Here is a 15,078-nt window from a genome sequence, read left to right as displayed (position 1 = left end):
CGTGCCCTTTTGCTTGACTCTGACCAGGCACACGTACTGCTACCTAAGGATCAGCAAACACACCCCTTCTGGACTGTTAGCTCAAACTTGTGTTCTCTTCTCATCGAATTTGTGAATTTGGAAGAAAACTGAAACCTCTGTGCTGTTAACTGGGTGAGTACTTTTGTTTGAGTTGAATTATCTTGAAAGGCAGAAGTACGCTGGAACTGAAACTTCACAGCTGAAATACTTGGGTTATATCTATTTGGTTGGTCTGTACCTTACCTGAAGGTAACTTAGACCCACTGCATCTTTGGTTGATACTCAGAGAGTCAGAGTTACGGCTGTCTTGTGGAAACGCAGATTTGATTCATATGCTAGTAATATTGCGCCTCTGTCTTCTCCATCTTTTGCTTGGTTGAAACCTTCTGTTATTGGTCTGCGTGTGTCAGTTGATAGAACATTTCTTTGGCACATCCACGTGAAGCTTGTGGATGATGTCTACTGCTAAGGATGTTAGCAGAGTCAAGTTCTCTGATACAGCAATTGCCTTCAGACGCCTTGCATTCAGTGGGGGTGTTAGGTTATCTCCGGCGGGTGGAGTTGGTGCCAGCAGCACGCTGAAATGGCAGAGGGAGCTTGGAGTGGCTGGCAGGATGCGGTGCTCTCTGGGTATGGGTGAAAACAGCGTCGTCTTCTGCCAAATCTTACAGAGGTCTGTGTGCGCCAATGTTCCGATGTCCCAAAACACGTGGGGATTCCTTTGGTTTTAAACAATTCACGTTGCCAGCAGACGAAGTGCTAAAATAGGGGTTTTATTCCCTCTCCCTCCCCCTCCCTTCTTTACTATAGGAATTACAGTAGTGGAGGGAGATAGCCTGTGGAATTCAGAATCCTCTTCCAGTGGTTTTGACCCCCTAGTGAAATACAGGAGGTGCTTTGTCGCTGGTGAGGACCTCCAGACAGAGGCTCAGCAAAAGAAACCTCTTGTAAATTGTATAGATACTCGCCTCACTTCCTACAGACGTCGTTAAGTTCCCATAAGTGTCATCTCTATTATGTTGTTGGGGAGTTGTGCCATGCTCTACTACTTTCTTTCCTAAACATCGGGTATTCTCTGCCCCGTATTTGACAGCATGTTGGAATAGCGCTGCAAGTGAGGAGAATCCCGAGGCAAAGCACTCGGGCAGAGCGGAGAGCAATGGCTTCTTCACCAGTCATGTGCATGGACAGTGCGAGGCGGTGGGGAAAGGTGAGCATGCAGCCCTCTGCAGCCGCTCTCGACAGCACGGGTGACTCGATAAAGACATCTGCACTGAGCAACAAACGCACGTGAAGTAGCAGGTGGTTGTCTGAGCCAAGTTAAGAAAGACGTGCCCAGGCACATTCAATCCAGCTTGAATAATCTTCATCAGTGAGGACAGCAGATTTATGTTCCTATGAACAGGCTGTGTCTGAAATAGCGGACACGGCTCCCAGAAGGGATTTTCACAGGCTTTGGCAGGCAGCCTCCGGAGGGATTTTCACTGGGTGGGTGTTCCCAGAACAGATCGTGCGCGTTATTTTAAGGGAAAGTTAGGAAATGAAAGCATTTCCCCCTCTACTCAAACACTTGGCCGAGTTTGAAACCCTTCCTTGGCGGGTTCCCGCTGTGCTGACCTGGCTGAGAGATGCCTGACATAGGTGTCCAGGGACGGTGCTATGTCTATATACCGGTGTATAGGTCCAGTAACGCTGAATTGAGGGAATTGAATGATGATGCTGGAGGAATGGGAGGGTGCTTTGCCCTTCTCCCCCCTCCCCAAAAAACAGGTGTGCTGCCATAAGTGTGCCCACCCAGCTGCCTTGAGAGTGTCCACGAGAGCATTGAATGGTGATTCTTGGAAGCCCACCAGCAGAACCAGCCCACTGGCTGGGCAGAGGGGTGGCCATCCAGCGGCAGCAGAAGGGGAGGACATCTGTCCAAAGGCCACAGCCTCCCTCCTGTGCCCTGAACGCATGGGCAAACCTTCTCTGGCAGCAGCTGCTCCCGGTGGCTCTGTCCCTACCTGCAGAGCATTCGCTGTGCTGGCTACTGAGAGCATCTCCCAGCCCGTGCTGGTGTCACTGGGTGTCCTCCCTGCCAGAAGCCCCGCTCCCCTTGCGCCTGCCTGCCTTCGGGCCAGCCTGGGCTCTGCATCTTTACCGGCCAAAACTGGATCTTGCCCCGGGCCCGTCAATGCAATTGATCTGGCAGGTGACTCCAGGAGAGGAGGCAGCGCAGGTGCTGGGGAGCCCGTGCTCTTAGGGAATTATAGTGGGTTGTGGTTTTTTTTCTCCAGGGCCTGGAGAAATTTGTGAAAAACTCTTTCATCCTAAACTTGGCTGCTTCTTAACCCACCCTTTCTTGTCTAGATAGTAAATACAAACAAGCCCTAAAAAAGCGGTCCCCATGTCTGCTGGTGTCCTGCAAGTGCTGTTGCCCCGTGTCCGTAGCCCCCAGCGCTGCCTCTCCCTGGACACTGGCCGGGAGAGCCATGTCGGTATGGACAGGTACAACGCTCTAATTTGTTACTGTTTGAGGAAACCTCATTAGTTTTAGGAAAAAGTAAAAAAGGTTTTGTTTTATTTCTGTAACGACTCTTGCCATGCCATCTGCTGCTTTTTCTTCTTGAACTGGGTGGGTGCCATGGAGCTGATCAACAACTTGGGCGCTTGCTTTGGTAGTAGGAGAAGCTTACTCAGTGAGGACCTGCAGCCACACGCCGGTGGCCCCGCTGCCTGTGGCCTGGAGTAGGCACTAGCCAGGACTCCCCTGCTTCCTGGGAAAGGTGGCCAGATTTTTCCATGCTACATGATCCATATCTGTGTCACTTTACGCACCTGTAGTTTGAGGGTCTGGCCCGTACATTCATGCTTAAGAATATAGTGGGCCCCAGCACCCTGCTGATGTAAATGGGCTCGAGTCCCTTGGCATTCCTCCCCCTCTCCTCTGCCCTGGTGGGGCCACATCTGTGTCCAGTACTGTGTCCAATTCTGGGCTCCCCTGTTCAAGAAAGATGAGGAACTACTGGAGAGAGTCCAGTGGACGGCTATGAAGATGGTCAAGGGAGTGGAGCACCTCTCTGATGAGGAGGGGCTGAGAGACCTGGGTCTGTTTAGCCTGGAGAAGAGAAGACTGAGGAGGGATCTCATCAACGCTTACCAACATCTCAAGGGCGGCTGTCAAGAGGATGGGTCCAGACTCTTTTCAGTGGTGCCCAGCAACAGGACAAGGGGCAACGGGCACAAACTGGAATGCAGGAAATTCTGTCTGAACATGAGGAAAGGCATTTTTACTTTGAGGGTGACAGAGCGCTGGAACAGACTGTCCGGAGAGGTTGTGGAGTCTCCTTCTCTGGAGGTGCTCAAAACCCGCCTGGATGCATTCCTGTCCAATGTGCTCTAGGTGAACCTGCTTTAGCAGGGTGGGGGGTTGGACTAGATGACCTCCGAAGGCCCCTTCCAACCCCTACTGTTCTGTGATTCTGTGAAGAGCTGGTGCAGTGGACCCTGCATTCGTGATTCAGTTGGTGGCCGGTCAGAAGCGCTGTTCTCCAGGGCTCAGTATTGGGGCGCTGGTGAGGCTGCACCTTGAGTTCTGTGTTCAGTTTTGGGCCCCTCACACAGGAGGGACGTTGAGGTGCTGAAGCGTTTTCAGAGGAGGGCAACAATGCCGGTGAAGAGTCTAGAGGACAAGTCTCATGAGGAGCGGCTGAGGGAACTGGGGTTGTTTAGCCTGGAGAAAAGGAGGCTGAGGGGAGACCTTATTGCTCTCTACAAGTACCTGAAAGGAGGTTGTAGCGAGGGGGGTGTTGGTCTCTTCTCCCAAGTAACAGGCCATAGGTCAAGAGGAAATGGCCTCAAGTTGTGCCAGGGGAGGTTTAGGATGGATATTAGGAAAAATGTCTTCACCCAAAGGGTTATCAAGCATTGGAACAGGCTGCCCAGGGAACCGGTTGAGTCAGCATCCCTGGAGGTGTTTAAAAGACGTGTAGCTGTGGTGGTGCTCAGGCACATAGTTTAGTGGTGGACTTGGCAGTGTTTTGGTTGACGGTTGGACTTGACAATCTTAAAGGTCTCTTCCAACCAAAAGGATTCTACGAGTCTATTCTATATTCAACTTGCCATCAGCCCAAAACCCCTAGATGTCTTTCCGCACAGCTGCTCTCCAGCCTCTTGTCCCCCAGTTTGTATGTGTAACCAGGATGACCCCATCCCAGCTGCAGAATCCCTGACTTGCTCTTCTTACCCTTCAGACGGTTGGTGGTGATTGCACCGCTCTCTACTCTACCCCGATCTCTCTGGAAAGCCTCTCTACCCTCCAGGGAGTCCACAGCTCCTCCTCCTTTACTATCCTCGGCAAACTTACTGAATGTCCATTCAAGTCCTGCATACAGATCATTTAGAAAAACATTCAAGAGCACTGCCCCTGAAATTGAGCCCTGGGGGAACCCACCTGGTGACTGGCGCCAACCTGATGGAACCCCAATTACTGTAACTCTTGGAGCCCGACCCGTCTGCCACTTAGTGTTGCTGTTGGACTCGAGGGTCTCAAGGGTCTTTACCGACCCGAATGGTTCTGTGATTCTATGACTTAATTGAAGGTTGCCCGGCGTGCAGTCAGGGGCTGGACTGCAAGATCCTCGTGAGTCCCTTCCCACCCAGGGTATTCTGTGATTACGAGATTGCCGCTGGCAGGCAGACGAGAGCCAACGTAAAACACAGCACGACGGCAGCTCCCGTGAAGAAAATTAACTCCAGCCCGGCCTGAACCAGGACCCCAGGGCAGCCGAGGGCCGCTGGGACAGGCTGGGGCCTGCCGCCGGGCGTGCCTGTGATGCGTTCCAGCGCCTGTGACATCACAGGCGACGTGTCGCGATGCGGGCGGCTGTAAAGGGCGCCAGCAGGCAACGCTGCCCCAGTACGGCTTGGGCCAGCGGTGAGTGCGCAGGCGGGGGGAGGCTGGGCTGGACGAGGGCCAGGGCAGAAACGCGCGGCCCCGGGGGGTGGGTTCTCACTGGGCATTGAGGGCCCCGCCGCTCGCGGCAGCACCTTGGGCCAGGCACGGTGCGTCGCCACCACCGGGGCTGGGCGCAGGCCATGCTGCCTCCCCGCTGCCTCAGCCCCTCTCCTACCTGCCCCCAGCTCCCTGCGGCTCCCGGCCCCGCTGCCCCCACCACCAGCACTGATCCCCTTCTCTCCCTCCTCCTGCAGACCATGGCTATCGTAGAATTCATCTGCATGGTTATAGAAACCATGGTGCAGAATGCACTGATCGTCGGTGGTGAGCTGGACGAGGAGACGCGCCAGAGCATGCAGCAGCGTGCGGAGTTCCTCAGCCGGCAGATGAGTCGTCTGCTGCAGGAGGTGGAGCAGAGCGACTCTGCCTGGGGAGCCCTGCTCTTTGCTGCCTTGCAGCGCTGGCAGTTCTGGGCGGTCGCTGCACTCCTGGTGCTGCTCTTCGGGCTCTGCTGGTGGCTCAGGAAAAGGAGCCGCTGGCCAGCCAGCAGCAGCAAGGAGGGCAAGAAGCAGGAAGGAGAAAAACCCCGGGTTGCCCAGCATGCGTGCACTGTTTCAGCCGACCGCCTCCTGGACCTCTCTGAATCCTTCAGCATGGTGGAGGAGCTGATGGATGAACTTCTCCGTGTCTGTGGAAAACTGTCCAGGAATAGTTTCATGCCGCGACTGAAGCCAGTCATCGGGGTGAGCGGTGCCCTAGCATTGTTGAGTCCCCGTGAGGAGGATGCCGTCTACCACCTGCTCGTGCCCCTGAAGCCCCCCCGCGGGCACACCTTCCACGTGGACCTGGGCACTGCCACCGAGGACATGCCGGCGAGGAACTCCAGCCTCCGCGTCGAGCTGCAGTGCACCTGCATGAGGGAGTCGCTGGAGGAGGACATGCTGTGCTTCCTCCACCACCCCCAGGAGGAGCTGAGGAAAAAACAGGGTCCCAGCCTCCTACGCACCCTCTGCACCGGCCCCTACCTTGACATCGTCAAAACCGCCCGCTGGTTGCAGGTAGTGGTAAAAGGAGCCTGGGCCATGTTACCTCACTCCAAGTTCTGCCATCTAACGGTGCTGCCGTCCAGGCACTCCTGCAAACTCCGGCTGACGCACGCTTCCGGTAGTACCATCCTGATTGACATGATGTTTGGCGTGAAGCAAGGTGACTCCTACACCTTCCTGAGCACTGACTAGGCAGAGGTCACCGGTACCAGCAGCAGAGACTCCTATTACCCCCTGGTCAGCTCCCGCCCTCCCTCCTCCTGACTCCGTTCCCTCGGGGAGTTTTACTGTGTATGAAGGTGTCAATAAACCACTTGTTTAACACACAGACGCTGTGTCTCTCATTGTCTGTGCATCACTTGGTTGGGCAACATGGGCAGAGGGGGCTGACAGCTCAGCTGCCACAGAGTCAGGGAGCATTTTGCAGAAGAGGCATTCCTGAATGCTGCCTTGCCTTCAGTCTTTAAGCTGGTCCTCATGAATCCGAGACCCTGGAGGTAAGAGAGCGAGCCTGCACAAAGGAAGACTTTCCCTTGGCCAAGGAGGATTGGGTCAGAGATCATTTAGGCACACTCGACATCCCCAAATCCATGGGCCCTCATGGGATGCACCCACAAGCGCTGAGGGAGGTGGTAGATGATATTATGAAGCCGCTCTCCACTGTCTTGGAAAGGTGAAGGAGAACAGGAGAGGTGCCTGAGGACTGGAGGAAAGCCAATGTCCCACTGGTCTTGAAAAAGGGCAAGAAAGAGGAGCCTGGAAACTACAGGCCAGTCGGCCTCACCTCCATCCCTGGCAGAGCGATGGAACAGCTCATTCTGGATGTCATCTGTAGGCATGTGGAGGAAAAGCAGGTTATTGGGAGTGGTAAACATGGATTCACCAAGGGGGAACCATTCTGTGATGGCATGACTGGCTGTGTAGATGAGGGCAGAGCAGTGGACGTTGGCTACCTCGCCTTGAGGCGACACTGTCTCCATAACATCCTCCTAGCTAAGCTTAGGAAGTGTGGGTTAGATGAGTGGACAGTGAGGCGCATTGAGAACTGGCTGAGTGGCAGAGCTCAGAGGGTTGTGATCAGCGGCGCAGGGTCTGGTAGGAGGCCTGTAACTAGTGGTGTTCCTCAGGGGTCATTACTGGTTCTAGTCTTCTTCAATAAGTCGTCATCAATCACATGGGTGAGGGGGCAGAGTGTACCCTCGGCAAGTTTGCTGATGACACAGCACAGGGAGGAGCAGCTGACACACCAGAAGGCTGTGCCGCCATTCAGTGAGACCTGTCCAGGCTGGAGAGGTGGGCGGAGAGGAACCTAATGAAGTTCAACAAGGGCAAGTGTAGGGTCCTGCACCTCGGGAGGAACAACCCTGTGCACCGGTAGAGGTTAGGGGCTGACCTGCTGGAGAGCAGCTCTGCAGAGAGGGACCTGGGAGTCCTGGTGGTGTCCCGGTTTGAGGTAAAACAGAACCAATTTTCTGTTCAGTAACTTTACTTTTCAGTCAAGCCTCTTCTAACTCCTGAAATGAACAGCGTATCGTGCAGGCACTGGTCGCTCTCAGAGTGATAAGACCCGATGTGTATAGCTGATGCCCAGGGATGGTATGCGGAGAGGCTCGGGGTTAGACTCATTGCTCTAACACCCAAGGGCAGCCAACTTTGTTATTTGCCCCGTTGGAGGGTCAGAAGCAGAAAAGCATAGAGGTGTCGCAGCTGTGGGCAGGAGCGGGCTGGACAGGTGACCCAAAACTGACCAACGAGGTATTCCATTCAAGGAAGCTGCTTTACACTGACTGGCAAAAATCATTTCAGAACTGTCTGAAAGTCTCTCGTAACAGTGGCTTTCCAGTTTCGCTAACTGGCAATACTAGGAAGCCTCTGCACTCCTACAAAAATGATACTCAAGTTCTGAATTAGTTTAGTTTTTAAGAGTTGTCTTCATATGTAGCATTCTTTTTGGCTATTTTATTCCTTTTTCTATGTGTGTTTATTTCATGCCTCTGTAAATTACTCTGTATTACACCCCACAAGTTTGAATGAACATTTCCAACTTTGTCAGCCCCAGCAGAAGCGGTCTCTTGAGTGAGGGGGTGGAATGTGGGAAAGTAACAGAAGATTGTCCCTCTGCCCGGGCGTTGCTGCGGAGACTCCCCAATTCGCGAGGTATTGAGATCACATTTGTTCTTTGTCTTCCGTGGTCTTGTGGTCGTTCCTGCGTCCTGCCCGAGTCGGCTCACACAGAAGCCTTTTGATTGTATACCATTCCTTAACGTGTGACCAATGCTGTATTATTGATCATTTTTATTAATCTTTCCACAGGGGGGGCGTTGCAGTCCCTCCTGGCACCAGCTGTGGTGCAGCCGCGGAACCCTGGGGTGCTCCCCATGGGAAATGTTAAAGAAATAGAGACCAACGTTTTATCCCTGGTGCTATGGTTCCTCCTCCCATCCCGCGGCTGGGGCTGTGCCCCCCTCAGTGCCCGACCCAGTGGGACAGGCTGGCACTGCTGGCACCCACCAGCCTGGGGGGGTGGGGGTGTCGGGGGAGCTGGGTGGGCTGGAGAAAGGGAGGAAGCACCTCTTGAAACCAGCTTGGCCCTCTCCAGACACAAAACCCTCCCCAGAGGCACCAGAGGGGACCCCCAGGTCCTTGAAGGACTGCCCCAGACTCCCTCTGGCCTGCAAGAGTCCCTCCCAGGACCCCATAAGCGCCGCCCGGGACCCCTTACGGACACCCCACTGTCCTCCCAAATCTGGGTTCTTTACCTGCTGGGCAAGCCAATAACACACAGAGCAGAGGTATTTCTAAGTTTACGCCATTAATGCGCAGAAATGGGTGCTTGTCCCAAAACGGGAGCGCTCACACCTTAGTTCCAAAAAGCTTCACTTTTACACATTAATTATTACATATTCAAACAATTAATACATATTCACTGTTATTCCCTCCAATGATTGGTCGAGATTTCTTTGCTTCCCATGTAAATGAGTGCGCAGACTCTGTCTTCTTTTTCCACTCTTATGTTTTTAATAGGTGGTATCGTTTGGGGAGGTGGTCAATGAGCCGGTGGTCACCATCTCCCCCCGGCCGGAACCACCTTTTACCTGCTTTTCCTCTGATCTCGGCAGTTCCAAGTGGGTTTCTGGGTTTGCTGACCAGGCCTACAGTTCGTCGCTCTCTTGATAGGAATGCCCTGCTTACCAACAGTGCTACACTGTCTGCTGGGGTCCTGGTTTGAGGTAAAACAGAACCAATTTTGTTCAGTAACTTCGCTTCTTAGCTGGGCCTCTTCTAACAACTGAAATTAACTGCATATTGTGCAGAAAATGTTCACTCTCTCTGAGTGATAAGACCAATGTTTATAGCTGATGCCCAGGCATGGGATGCAGAGAGGCTCCTGCTTACACTTATTGCCATAACAGCCAAGGCCAACCAACTTTGTCATTTGCCACGTTGGAGGGTCGGAAGCGGAAAAGCATAGTGGGGTCCCACCTGGAGGGAGGAGCGGACAGGACAGGTGACCCAAAACTGACCAACAGGGTATTCCATCCCATCTGCCTCATGCTCAGTAGAAAAGCTGAGGGATCAAAGGGTCACGGGCTCTTCCTTCAATGGCCGACGTCTGAGGAGGACTCTGTTTGTCTGCCTGTGATCCCCATCCTGACTCCAGATCCGGAATCCAGTTCCCGTCCGTCACTGAGTCCAGCCTGGGACTGCCCCAGTGCCAGCCAGTGACGTGACTGTCATCTCGGGAGCTTGATACGGTTTTGTATATATTTTTCATTATTTCTTTTTATTTTATTATTAATATTTCATTAAAGTAGTTTGGTTTCTTCTAAACTCGTAAGTCTCTTTTTCCTCCTCTGCCTCTCTCTTTGTAGAGGGGTAGAGGGGAGCATCTGTCGATCCCGTCTGGGGTCCCTCGGGTCCCCAGTGGTGGATTTGGCTCTGGGAATGTGCAATTCATTCCATCACTCTGAATCTCTCATCTCTGAGTGAGATACAGTCAATGGTTTAACTACAGTTCACAAAAAGGGAATAAATAATAATGTGAATATATACATATAGACACTGCAGTTAATTAGTGAAGAGTTTTGTCTGGTTTCTCTTCGCTAGACTCGAGAGTAACTTTCTGCAATAAAATGAGACTGCCTTCAGAGTTTAGGAAATCAGTCAAACAAATTATTTAAGTTGAAGTCACTCGGCTATCTTTTGTAAACAAACCTGTGACTTCACCTTCAGTGATGAGTGTCTACAGCCCCTGTTCCAAAGTTTGTTTCCCGGGAAAGAAGTACCTCCTGAATTTGTGATTTCATCCCCAAATTCTGAGAATTTTTGAATGGTGGATCACATCATCTGAATAGTGGATCACATTTTAAACTTCATTGAATGAAAAAGAAGTGAATTGTACCCCCATTGAAATATACAGCAGGAAGAGGGAAGGGAGTCTGGATAGATCATAGCTGTTAAGGGATGTTCAAGATCATCTAGTTGCAACCCCCGTGCCATGGGCAGGGACACCTCCCACTTGACCAATTTGCTCAAAGCTTCATCCAGCCTGGTCTTGAACAGTTCCAGGGATGGGGCAGCCACAACTTTCCTGTGCCTCCAGTGCCATCCACCCTTCCAGTGCCTCACCACTCCGATAGTAAATATTTCTTCTTGAGATCTAATCTTAATCTGCCTTCTTCCAGTGTGACGCCATTACCCCTCGTCCTATCACTACATGCCCCCTTAAATAGTCCCTCTCCAGCTTTCTTGTAGGCGGCCTTCACACACTGGAAAGCTGCTATAATACGGGATAGGAGATACAGGAACTGCCTGAGGAAGCCCAGGGCAGTCGTGCTGTCCTGCAGAGTTGGTTCGGTCGGGGCAGAGAAGAGGTTATATGCTGCGGGGACTGAGCATCTTCTACAATACGAATGCAGAAGAGCCTGAGAGTGAGTGGCCTCTGTTTCCTTGTGCCGTCCCTGCAAGCACAAGCCGGGGGCTGATGGGAAGGCTGAGACCTCTCTCTGCCCCCCAAGCCCTGCTGTGCCCTTCAGAGAGACTGGGGCTGTGGTCGAACGCCCAGAGCTCTGCAGCCCCCTGCGGTGGGCAGTGCTGGGGGGCCAGTCCCAACTGGGCTGCTTTGCTGGGCTGGGCTGGAAAGAGCCCGGGAGAGGAAAATGCCAGTGTGGAGCTGAGCTGTGTGAGCGTGCAGGGTAGGGACAGCCAGCGGTCCCAGTCAGGGCTGACGGTGAAGGGAGCAAGGAAGAAAAAGCTCAAAAGAGAGGGGCCTGGCCTGTGCCATGTTTCCTGGACACCCCAGAGATCCTGCCCCAGGAAAATTATCCCAGACCAGTCCACACACCGGCCATTGCCATCTCTGACCGTACACCCCAACCCTGACAAGGGACCTTTCTGCACAGTCACCTCTGTCCTCCCCCTGTGGCTCAGTGATACCCAGCTCCACGGCCAGTACTAACAGAATGGAAACCAGTTTCCTACTGACGTTCTTACACACCAAGTCCTACAGGTCTGTCCACAGCTGGACTCTCAGCCAAGGCCCTTCTCAGAAACCTCCAGCAAGATCAGGTGCTCATGGCCGTGTCCCAGCTAATAGTGAAAATCTCCATTGACTGAGATCCCACCAACTTGGCCTGGCTCCTTGCTCCAGTGTGTGGCCCTGAGGGAGCTCTGAGCTCTCTCGGGGTCTCCTTGTCCTGCAGGACTCGCTCCAGTCTGCCAGGTTCTTTCTTGTGCTGGGAGCCCCATGCCAGGCACAGCAGTCCTGATGCGGTCCTCTGGTGGGTTAACCGTGACCAGCAGCCAGACAACAACCAAGCTGCTCACTCGCTCCCCCTCCTCAAGATGATACGAGGGGAAAGATGATCATGGGTCAAAACAAAGACAGGGAAATCACTTACAAATTATCAGTTCATTGCCAAGTCAAGTAGACTCGGATAGTCAGAAACTATGACTAAATATTTTAGACCATTCCCCCACCCCACTTTTTTTTTTTTTCCCCTAGGCTCAAATTACTCCTTCATTTGCATTTGCATTTCTTCTTCTCACTCCCGCCTGGAGAGGCACACGAGGGATGGGAAATGGAGGATTACAGTCAGTGCATAACACTCCATCTCTGCTACTCCTTCCTCATTATAAGTTTCCTCTCTTCATCACAGGTCCTCTCCACAGGAGACCAAGGTGTTTGTGGCCAAGGGGATCTGTTCTCATTTCTTTCTGTCTTACTTTTGTCCTCTACACTCACAGAATGGGTGAGGTTGGAAGGCACCTCTGGAGACCATGTAGTCCAAGCCCCAGCTGAGGCAGGGTCAGCTACAGCAGGTTGCTCAGGACCTTCTCTCGGTGGGTTTTGAATAACTCCGTTATTAGAGATTCCACCACCTCTCTGAGACACCTGTTCCAGTGTTTGGCCACCCTCAAAATTCAAAGCTCACTGGGAACTCCTGAGGGTTTGGAAGATCTCCATCGGTGGAGAGTTAACAACCTCTTTGGGCGGTTGCAGTGTTCCAGTGGTTCCAGAGTTTGACAACCTTCCGAGTCTACTCACTGGGAACTCCTGAGGTACAGTTGGCTCCCTTGCCTTCATTCCCTCCCATCAGGCATTGAGACACCTTAATAAGGTCTCCCTGAGCCATTTTTTCTCCAGACTGAACAGCCCCAGATCTCTCAGCCTTCCTTCCTAGGAAAGATGCTGCAGCCCCTTAAATCAGCTTTGGGGCCCTTTGCTGGAATTCCTTTAGGAGGTCCTGAGCTTCCTTGAACTGGGGAGCCCAGCACCGCACATAGCACTGCAGATGTGGCCTCACCAGTGCTGAGGAGAAGAGAAGGATCACCTCCCTCCAGCTGGAGACAACGCTTTTCCTAATGCAGCCCAGGAAGCTGTTGGCCTTTGCCGATTGCATTGATTTTGGATGCTTGTGCAATGCCTCACACAACTGTGGCCTGGGCACTCATAGGAAATAGATACCTGATCATTTCCTTATAGTCAGTGTCAGTGTGTGTGCCTTCGGAAACCATGCAAGTGCCGACAAGCAGTCGGATTTGGGTGAGTTACGTGTACGTAGAGTGAATATGAACTACAAATTCACACCCGTGCGAAGGCAGGATTTCAAAAGTTTCAAGCAAAGTCTTAACTGTCACCAATGCTGAGTTTATTTATTTTAAACTAAGAATAACCTAGAGCTTCATTTCTAGTTTTAGTTTTCCTTAAAACCCATAAATCTCTCCTTCCTTTTCTCTCTTACTTCTCTTCTGGGAAGAGAGTGGTGATAAAATTGGGGTGGGATGCAGTTACAGGGACACGGACAGTGGTGCCACTGTAGGTGCCTGGGACCCTCTGCCCAGGCTCCAGCTGCAGCTTCCCAGGGGCTCTGGTCTCCAGCAGCTCCTCGGGGACAGCGGCCAGGCCCAGGCACGTGCTTCAGAGACACGGGGTCCTCTGGAGGTACCACTGGGTACTGACGGTCAGACAGCGGAGCGCTGCCTGGAAGCCTGAGACATTTTGACACGTGTATGAGCACGAGCTCATCAACTGAAACAAGTGAAGACTTCTAATGACAAGTCAGTGTTCTCCCGTAAGATCCATATGAAGAGTTTTCAAGATGTGCAAGAGGAGAGCTATGGACCTTCCCCTCTCTTTGCATTGTCAGGACTCTCTCTCTCAGGCTCTGCATTTAATCTCCCTCACCTTTCACGCATTTCCACCTCTCCGAACTAAACTGACCATGTCTGAAGGCACCTTTCCAGCAGCGCATCTGCACAGAAGCACTTGCGATTGCTCCCTAGGTTTCCCTTCCCTTTCCTCTTACACCACTCAGACACCTCTCCACAATCCCGGTGCTGCTTTGACCTTCAGGCAGTTAAAAGCTCGCCAATCTTTCAGTAGTCTCTTGAATTCTCTGTTTAGAAAACTCTTTAGTTGTGCGTATCTTTCAATTTGTTTTCTGGCAAAAACATTTCTTCCACGGTTATGCCTTGTGGGAGTTAAAGCTCATTGGTGGCAGCTTGTACGTGGCATACAGTTGAGGAGCGTGTTTTGTTTTAAGGGTAAATCTTATCAGTTTCATTCTGTTCGTTCAGAACTCGGAAGAATCCCTCTTTGCCTTTGTGCCGCCCGGTCTCTAAGGGAAGCAGTGGGCGCTGGTGCAAAGGAGCTGTAACCTCCAGCTGCAGAGTGCGGTGGAGAAGGGTGATGGGAGGCAGAGGGAGGCGAGTCCCAGGTGGCTGAGGAGAGACATGGTGGGGTTGGGGAGGTGTGGAGCCAGGGTGTCCCTGCTGTGTCAGACCTCCGGGGACAGCTTCTCTGACCAGTCCCACCTCGGGGGGGCGGAGCCTCGTAAGCACAGACCCCGCCCCCTCTGCCCTTCCCCCCCAATCATGGTACTTCCACTGGGGGAGGGACCAAGCGTGGCCCCGCCCCCTTCTCCTCCTCCCCCCCTCCCCCATTCGGGTGGGGGGGCAATAAAGTGTTTTTTCCCCGGTGGGGGGAGGACCTGCGGCCTCATGTTTTGGGGGGGTCATGGGGTGGGGTATGGGATTGGCGGGGTGGAGGGTAATTTTTGGAGGTGTATTTTGGTGGGGGATGTACTTGCGGGGGGGTCACGGGTTTCCCTCCACGGGATTTTTTTTGCCCTGTTCCAAGACCCCTCCCCCTGCCCCCATCCTGGACAGTCTGGAACGGCCAAATCCGTGTCCCGGGGGAGGAGAGGGGAGAGGGGGGGAAGGGCGGGGAGGGGGGAATGTGGGGCCGCTGAGGGGACGGGGGGAGGAGATAGTAAAATAAAGTAAAATAAATAGAATAGGATAGAATAAAATGAAGTATAATAGAAAAAAGTTAAAGTAAAATAAAGAATAAAATAACGTAAAATAAAATAACAAAGAAAAATAAAACACCATAAAATACGGTAAAAAAAATACAATAAAGAAAATAAAATAAAGAACAATAATGAATATAATAAAATAAAATAAAATAAAGAAAAACAATTAATATAATAAAGAAAAAGAAAAAAATAAGTAAAATAAAGTAAAATAAAGTAATGTAAAATAAAATTATACAAGAAAATAAGGTAAAAG

General features: G+C 52.2%; 1 protein-coding gene across 1 annotated transcript in view; it reads left to right on the top strand.

Moving 5' to 3' along the window:
* Positions 1-2,495: 2,495 nt before the first annotated feature.
* LOC309684806 (E3 ubiquitin-protein ligase TRIM36-like) overlaps positions 2,496-15,078 on the top strand; it is a gene marked incomplete at both ends in the record, with an annotated part of 72,002 nt that continues 59,419 nt past the window's right edge. The window contains one exon of the mRNA XM_082500665.1: positions 2,496-2,501. Within this exon, the coding sequence (XP_082356791.1) occupies positions 2,496-2,501 (6 nt within the window). The remainder of the gene's footprint in view (positions 2,502-15,078) is intronic.

This window comes from Vanellus vanellus, assembly GCF_965231255.1.
Source record: "Vanellus vanellus genome assembly, contig: HAP1_SCAFFOLD_44, whole genome shotgun sequence".
Taxonomy (NCBI): Eukaryota; Metazoa; Chordata; class Aves; order Charadriiformes; family Charadriidae; genus Vanellus; species Vanellus vanellus.
The sequence above is the reverse complement of the archived record's forward strand: the minus strand, read 5'-3'. Positions and strand labels throughout refer to the sequence as shown.